General features: G+C 45.1%; 1 protein-coding gene across 2 annotated transcripts in view; it reads right to left on the bottom strand.

The window, feature by feature from the left end:
• Positions 1 to 5,301: 5,301 nt before the first annotated feature.
• Slc41a1 (solute carrier family 41 member 1) overlaps positions 5,302 to 8,346 on the bottom strand; it is a 21,130-nt gene continuing 18,085 nt past the window's right edge. For both annotated transcript variants that reach the window (XM_028764740.1, XM_028764741.1), the window contains exon 11: positions 5,302 to 7,616. In XM_028764740.1, the coding sequence (XP_028620573.1) occupies positions 7,431 to 7,616 (186 nt within the window). In that variant the 3' untranslated portion in view covers positions 5,302 to 7,430. The remainder of the gene's footprint in view (positions 7,617 to 8,346) is intronic.

The following is an 8,346-nucleotide window of genomic DNA, read 5'->3' as shown; positions in this document are numbered from 1 at the left end:
TTGGAAATACCAAAGGGCTATATGGGGTTTAAACATAGCTAAAGAAGTGTTGGTCTAAAGGGAAGTTTAGCATGGGTGACAAGAGAGAAGCCTCTACAGGAATCCTGGCCACACAACTTAGGGCTTCATATGGCAGAGGGACCATTCTTTCTACAATATCTGGTCTTCTCTTAGATGTCTCTGTTGCAGACTTGTACAGCCAACCAACACAGACAGCTACCCTTGAACTCTGAAGTACTAGAACTGAACTCTCTGTTAGATCCCAGGTATCTTCTCATCAGCTGCTCACCCATGAAGCTTGTTTCTAGAGAGTGATTGTGCCTATCGGGCTAACATATCTGTCCTGCTCACAGACCACTGGCATCTAGCCTCATGTACATACCTCCCTGACAAACTCCCTGACAAACTCCCTGTATGAAATGATTTCTAGGTGGGCCTGCATTCCTGAGTTTTGGAAGATGAGGCTGGGCTCAAGGCTATGGTACAGTTAACCAGTGAGAATCTCTGTGCCCCTGGTTGGCCCTCCTCACCGTGGGACCCTGGGCTCCACTTCTGCTGCCTTCCTGTCTAGTTCTTCGTATTAACCCAGCTCTATATTTTGGGCATTTTTTCTTTTTGCTTTGCTTCTAAATATTCAACCAATTCAAGACATGTTGCAGCATCATAATAGTGAAAGCTTCTGTTTTTAGACTTTTCTGTCTGCCGAACAGCCCCATGAAGAGCCATTGCTGTCTAATTCTGAGGGCTTATAAACTAATTATGATCAGAAGCTGGGATCCAAGTCTTTGTCTGACTACCTCTAAATATTAGTATTTGAAACATTAAATTGTGACTGGCCGTGGTGGCGCAGGCCTTTATTCCCAGCACTCAGGAGGCAGAGGCAGGTGGATCTTTGTAAGTTTGAGGCTTGGACTATGGAGTGAGTTCCACATCCAGGGCTGTTACACAAAGAAACTCTGTCTTGAAACAAACAAACAAACAAACAAACAAACATTAAACTATGGTGTGGATTAGGGAGATTTCCCAGCGGAAAGTATCTTCCACCTGTTCTGTGTGAAAGTTTCCTTATTCTGAAAGTGGGCAAGACACTCTTACTTGGGAAGTTAAAAGAATAAGGGAATGATCTGACCAGGAAGGCAGCCTGGCAGTTGTTACAGGATATTTGATTATTGTCTTTAGAAAACGTTATTGTTAGCAAAACATGAAAACCTAGAAAGATACTGTATATACGATGCAGTTAGGCATGTCCTGTAGAGCCGCAGTTTGGGTGTACCTCTAAAAGCCTCCATAGACAAGAATGCTAAAGAATGGAAACATTCTGCTTATTTTAAGGCAAATTGCTTGGTCTTTGCTCTGTGACCCAAGGCAAAATCAGCTGGATGGCCTTAACTTGTCTCACAGTGAAGGTGAAATGGTTTGGGCTCCCACTGACTTAGCTTGGAGCTCTTCCATCATGATGGTGGTGTGGGTCAGCCTGCCAAGGGCGTAGGGGAGGATAGAGAGACTTCTTTGATAGCAATTGGACCTTTGAGAACTCTGAGTTGGCTTGAGTTTTGGACCCACTCCCTCTCTCTTTTGACTTGGAAGAGTTTCTTAGAAGAAGCTCCAGGTAAGAGATAGAGACTTTCTCTTTGGGCTCATAGGAGCCATGGAGAAGCAAATGGCAGGACACAGATGAAACAGGATTCTAGGAAGAGAGCTAAGGAGCCCTCTGGGTTTGGAGGCGCTCAAGAGAAAGGTACTAGCTTAGGAGAATGGGCCATATAGAAAGAGATTTCTACGCTGATACTACCAACTTAGATAAGAACAAGTGAATCATAGACAGAGTCATAGTGACCTGTCCCCTGAACCTTCACCCAGCCAGTACCATGTTCTGAAAGATATCTGTAGTCCCCTTGAACACCCACGCTCCGGTGTCATCCCCTTCCTAACGTTCTGCCTTTTTGTGTTTATAACCCCTGTGTGAATAAGCAGGTATGCACAACCGTGTATTCTTATGCAATGCTAGGAATCAAACCTAGGGCCTCGTGCATGCTACATAAGCACTCTACCTATTGAGCAAATTCCAGGCCCCGGACTTTTAACTTTTTAAGAATGACATCAATGGATAGACTGTGTTAGTCATACATACGTAACTGTGAATATAATCATAAAGTCTTTCAAATTATGTTTAAAAGTCATTTTCTTGATCAAACTGTCCTTATTTTTCTGTAGTTTCAGATTTTACTTTTAGTCTCTTTTTTTATCTTCTAAGTCAGACATTTCCAGAGTAGTGAAATTTAAACATTTTATGTTTAGGTGATATAAAATGCAGGACAGTGCACCCCAAGTGCTGAGTTTTAGCTGAAGAGGATGACCAATTTCAGGACTAAATTTAGAAGACCATCACCTGACTGTTTGGCTGCCCGCAGGATTGGAAGTGTTGTCTGTAATTATGTTTCAAAAATATCGTCAGAGATAGGCTGTGCCTGGTAGGTGTGTTTTTTAAGTATCCACTGGGAAATACTGTCTATTCCAAGAATCTGCTGGGAACTACACCAAACCCGACCCCACAGCACACAGTATTGTGTGATAAGAACTGCTGCTGAGTACTTTCCAGTCTCAGAAATGATCCTTTAACAGCCCTGGACCAGGACTAACTATTCGAAGTAGCTGTATATTTTGGCCTGTCTCTCCCCCTTCCTCCCTTCCTCCCCGCCCCCCACTGTGCATTTTATATTTGGATGGTTTTGAGATGATGTCTCACTATGTGGCCATGGCTGGTATGGAACTCACTATGTAGACCAGGTTAGCGTTGAATTTGAGGTAATCCTCTGGCCTCTGTTTCATGAGGGTGGGGATACAGGTAAGTGTCGTCCCTTCTGGCCTGAAAGAAGCTGTGTTAAGAAGGCTATTTGGGGTTAATAACTAATATTTTGCAGTTAATTTGTTGTCTGAGCAAAACTGAGCTAGCTGGTAGCACATAAATATTTTAATAATTTCAGCAATGTTTTATGTTCATTATAAAGGGGTGCCTTGGCCAGCAACTTCATCTGTTTCCAGGCATAGTAGGAAGCACTGGACTGGGAGAAACTTGGCTTGAAAAGCTGTAGTTGGGCCAGATATTTAATCTCTCTTATTCCGTTTCTGTCATGTAAAATAATGATAATATCTACTCATAGCTAGTAGCAATATTAACATTGTAAATAAACGTACTAATTTAACAGTATACTATACGGCACAGCATGCTGTATGATAAAACACTATGTAAATCATTGACAAGCAATTATCATCTCATTAACCCTTAAACGGCTTACTAACATGGGGTACTTTGAAGAGTTAGTCCTAGAGCCCAGGGCAGTTAGAGGCTGATTCAGCACAAGATTTATGCTATAGACTGTTGTTTGGTACCTTGCAGGGACCCTGCCCTTTATGGGTGGTGGTTCTCTGCCAAAGCCTTGGGCATCAGATAGACCCAGGTGAGGCTATTCTCTGACTTTGCCTTTCTGTATCTGCCTTATCACATATCTGTGTAGCCCAGCTGTTAAGAGTGCTTATGGAGCATCCATGAAATCCTAGGTTTGATCTACAAAAATAAAAAATAAAATAAATAAATAAATAAATAAATAAATAAATAATTTGGACACAGTGGTACAGGCCTGTAATCCCACAGGCAAGAATATCAGAAGTTCAAGGTCATCATTGGACCCATGGCAAATTCAAGGTCAGGCTGGGCTAAGTGAGTCCCTGTCTCAAAACAAAGTGAAACAGAACCCAGAAACCATCCCTGTCTGCTCCTATCCCATAATATTCATCTCACAGGCTGTGAGGTCAGCTTCTAGGGCTTTTGGAACCTTTTTCAGTTCTCCAAAATATCAGCGTGATCTTTTACTCTATATCCCTCTGTAAAATGGCTTTCCCTTCCCTCTCCTCCCTGCTAGTCTGTGACCTCATCATCCCTGAGAAGGCTGGCTTCCATGAACCCCGTGGCTCAGTGAGGCCTTTCTCAGCTTCCCCTGTGGTGTCTAGACCCTGCTCATCATCGGCCTGCATTGTTCCCACTGATATGGTTTAGATAGAGAATGTCTATCTTAAATCATCGCCCTGTTCTGTTCCCACTGATATAGCTTAGATACAGAATGTCTATCTTAAAGGCCTATTTATTAGACTTGGCTCTCATCTGGGCACTACTGGAAAGTACTGGAAACTTAACAGGTGGGGCCCAAGACGTTGTTTTAGATCATTGAGGGTATGCCTGGTAATGGGCTGTGGAACAGAATTCCCCCTTGTCTATTTACTGACTGCCATGAGGTACAGTCTGCCCTACCCTGGGTTCCTTGCCAACATCTACACCACAAGTGAGAAACAGTGAGGCCTATTAACCAGGTACTGAAATCTTCCCTTAAAAACAAAATTATTTTTTTTTATAAGTGTGTGTATGCACCTGCATGGGTGTGCATGCATGTGCACCTAACCTGTCTGTGCAGGTGTCCATGGAGACTAGAAGAGAGCATCAGGTTGTAAGCTGGCTGATGTGGGTGCTGGGAACCCCACTGCCATCCTCTAAAACAGCAGCAAAGCAAAGCACTCTTAATCCCTGAGCCATGTCTCCAGCCCCTTCCCTTTTTATAAGTTGATTATTCCAGGTGTTTTGTTATAGCAATGGAAGGTTGAATAACATAACCCACTTTTAATATTGCCTAGTATTTTTGGGCTTACTATGTACCAGGAACAGAACTGTATGTATGTATGTATGTATGTATGTATGTATGTATGTACATACGTACAATTAGAGTCTCATCTTACACCTATCCTATAAATGGGGTATAACTCAGGTTAGGAAATGTAAGCCAAGAAAGAGCCAGTGATTCATGGAAGGTCATATAAAATCCAAGTACAATTCCTTTACAGCCAGTTCTGTAAATTTCTAAGGCTTTACAGAGTTGAGAACAGTGAAGGCACATGGTAAATACTCAAAGTAAAAACATTTCTACACTGATTCAACTCAACTATAAACCACTGCAAGGAAGGAATTATAATCCATAGATGCTGGTATCACCTGCACAAAGTTAATGCATGGGGAGAGCCAGTCTGATATCCCTGAACACAAGGACTCCTCACTCAACCGCTGCCATACATCTCATAGCATCATGGCTTATTTCTGAATAGATGTATGCTTTCTATTACATATTCTTAAGATGGTTCCTTGCTTGTGGCACATCGGCCCCTTCCTGCTTCTGAGGCGAGAGCAGGACCACAGAACAGGGTCTAAGGAAATGGCTGAGGCTGCTTTCTGATGAGACACACAGGGAATACAAACCATTGAAATAAACTTCCATTTTATTTTACCAAATATAATTTATCAGTTAAGTCGACATTTGTCAATTCAGTTATAGTAACTATAAATAATTCTCTTAAGACACAGTTCTGTAACTTTTGAAGGATATGAAAGTAAACCAATTTTGTTTCTTCCAGTCAGGCCAAAAGGTACATGCAACAGGTGCAACCCGGTGGGAAGAAATGAATCTTCTCTTGAAGTCAACCTCCTGTCACTCCAGGACCCTCTACTCACACACGCTGAGCCCGGGTGCGCCTGCCTTTCCGTTTTCTAGGCAAAGGAAGAAGGATGCTCCAGTCTCCAGACAACCTGATCCAACTCCAGATGTCAGGATAGGACAAGTGGCTGGGGACCCTGGGGTCACAGTCTTAGGGTATGACGCCTGTACAAGAGCCTTGAGTTTTGAGGAGGAGTTAGGCCAGAGGAAAGAGCAGAAACAAGCCCAGATCCACACTGATCTGCCTGACACAACTCCGACTAGACAACCTCTATGATCTGTCCAATTCTAAGGTTCTGATTTCAGGTGATGTGGGGGGGCAGCGGGGAGAAGGAGGCTGAGAAGTCTCTAGGTCTAGGCACAGTATTGGCAGACACAAGTCACCGCTTAATCCTTTTCTTGGAGGCTGAGCCTTCATGCTACACAGTGGGGTGGGGTGGGGATTTATGGGCTCCTGACAAACAGGCCAGAAAAAAAAAAAAAGCCTGCATCCTAGTTATTTAGCTGTTTGGGGACATGTGTAGGGAAGGGACTCTGGTTTCTTCTAATCACAGACAAGGCAGATACTGAAGCAGCCAGTTGATATCCAGCTTGCTAATTCTAAGCCCTCTTCTGAGTGTGTAGTGAGATGTGCAAAGGAAAGGAACTGAGGGAGAATATTTGAGGACATGATACTGCTTGAGCAATGGGGCTCAAAATCACCGCAGAGTAGGGGCTAAAGAGGGAATGTTCACTGCCAGGTTGGAGGGGCACATGGCTTCTGTAACCTAGGGCGTGAGGTGAGGTTAGAGCTGTGATCCCCTTAGCACTGGTTGGTTAATGCCTGGCACTGTACATAACACAGTAGGTGTAGCACTTCATGACAACTGCTCAATGAAGAATTATTGCAGGCTGTGCTGTGGAAAGGCTCATCTGGGGGAGGCTGAGATTTGCTGAACGAGTGAATGGTTGATGCATGTCTGTGGGCCGAAGCCAAGAAAGAAAGGCCGATGGAGCCCTGGTGTGATAGCATGAGAATGTTTAGAAAGAGACAGAGGCCAGGACCGACCACGTGGTTGTCATGAGAGACAGCGGTGAGACACCCCAGGTTGCATCAATCTCCAGGTCATCTGCCACATTCCCTTGTCCTGTCCCCAGTCTTAGAAGCCCATCTGGCCAGCTGTGCGGAGTGTGTGGAGAGAATTGAGAGAGGAGGCTTGAATCGGTTCTCTAGACTCGGGGGCACGTGGACCTTCGGAACCTATGGATGACATGGATCTGTGAAGAGCCCAGGCCAGCACTCATTCAGCTGGAAAGCAATCAGGCAGTTGGGCAAGGCACACGTGTGCAGATGGAACTCTCAGTTCACCTGACTCTGCGGGCAGGCTGGCCCGGAACAGGGCTCTCATGATGAGAGGCTGAAGTAACTTTTTCCTGCCCAGTGCTGTGAAGTTGGTCCACGTCTATAAAAGCATGTGCATGTGTGGGAGAGTTAATTATCCCTTCTCCCTCTGTTCAACCAAACCCAAAACAACCCAGAGCCCAGCTTAGACAGAGTTTCTCATTAGGGCCGAGGCTGAGGTTGCTAAAGCTAATGAAAAGGTCCCCAGATGCTAGACAGGAAGCCAAGGTCCCAAGCTACCTCCTCTGGAGGCACCCACCGTGGAATTGCACTTGGTGATTGTCTCAAAAGTCTACTTTTACTGCTTATGTCAGCCCATCTGTCTTTCCCGAATTCCTCCTATCTAAACTTGGCTCAATGTATAAAAATTCCCATTGAAAATAATGAGAATTTGGTATCAAAGTGAAATCCCAGAAAGACACGAGAGTGTAGTGTAGGGTAGGGTAGGGAAACAAAGGGAAAAAGAATCCAAATAGAAAGTGCAGAGGGGTGGGGGGGAAGGCTGAGTGGCTAAGCTAGTCCCCAACATCTGTGTCTCTGTCCCCAATGAGCCAGAGGACATGGAAGCTGAGAGCCAGGAGCCCGGTGCCAAGCAGGTCCCCCAAAGCAGTCAAGTATGGGATGGAGAAGTTGTCGGGGTCCAGGCCCCGGCCCCACATCCAGTGCACCATCCAGTCTGCGATGTACAGGAGAATCAGCACCTGGGGAGATAGAAGGGTTCTGCCTGAAGCCACCCGCTTTCTGCAGGGGGAGCCAGAGGCCACATGATTGGATCTGTTCAATGGATCACAAGGCTTGGCCAGTCACAACCTTTGGCCAGGACAGCTCACAGCAAGCCAGGGGCTTTCTAAACTAAATCCCGCCCTTACAGGAAGGCTGCCCTTGCCTCAATTCTGGGTCAGATCATTCTTCAGTTACTGCAATTCCTGCCATGTTGGCCTCTCCAGGAGCCTGGTAGGGGCTGGCAGGTAGAGCCAGTTTCTCTTACAAGGCCCTTTCTCCTCTGTATCTGGGTAACAGCTGATTATACAAGCTGCTTTCTCGCCATCCTTCCCACCCTGCTGTTTATTCTAACATTCATCTATAAAATAGGTCTTTGAGCAAGTCAGCTAAATATGTCAGTTATAATGCACAGCAGTTCAAAAACACACTTTGGATTCTCTACTCTGTTGATTTATTTGCACCCTTGCTTATGTCCTGTAACTATAGATGGTTGAGAACAACAGAGATCTCCGGGCAGTGGTGGCGCATGCCTTTAATCCCAGCACTTGGGAGGCAGAGGCAGGCGGATCTCAGAGTTCGAGGCCAGAGTCTACAGAGTGAGTTCCAGGACAGCCAGAACTACACAGAGAAACCCTGTCTTGAAACACACACACACACAAAAAGAGAGAGAGAGAGAGAGAGAGAGAGAGAGAGAGAGAGAGAGAGAGA

Source organism: Grammomys surdaster, unplaced genomic scaffold, assembly GCF_004785775.1.
Source record: "Grammomys surdaster isolate TR1022 unplaced genomic scaffold, NIH_TR_1.0 145, whole genome shotgun sequence".
Lineage (NCBI taxonomy): Eukaryota > Metazoa > Chordata > Mammalia > Rodentia > Muridae > Grammomys > Grammomys surdaster.
Note: the sequence above shows the minus strand (reverse complement) of the source record. Positions and strands in the feature narration are given on the sequence as shown.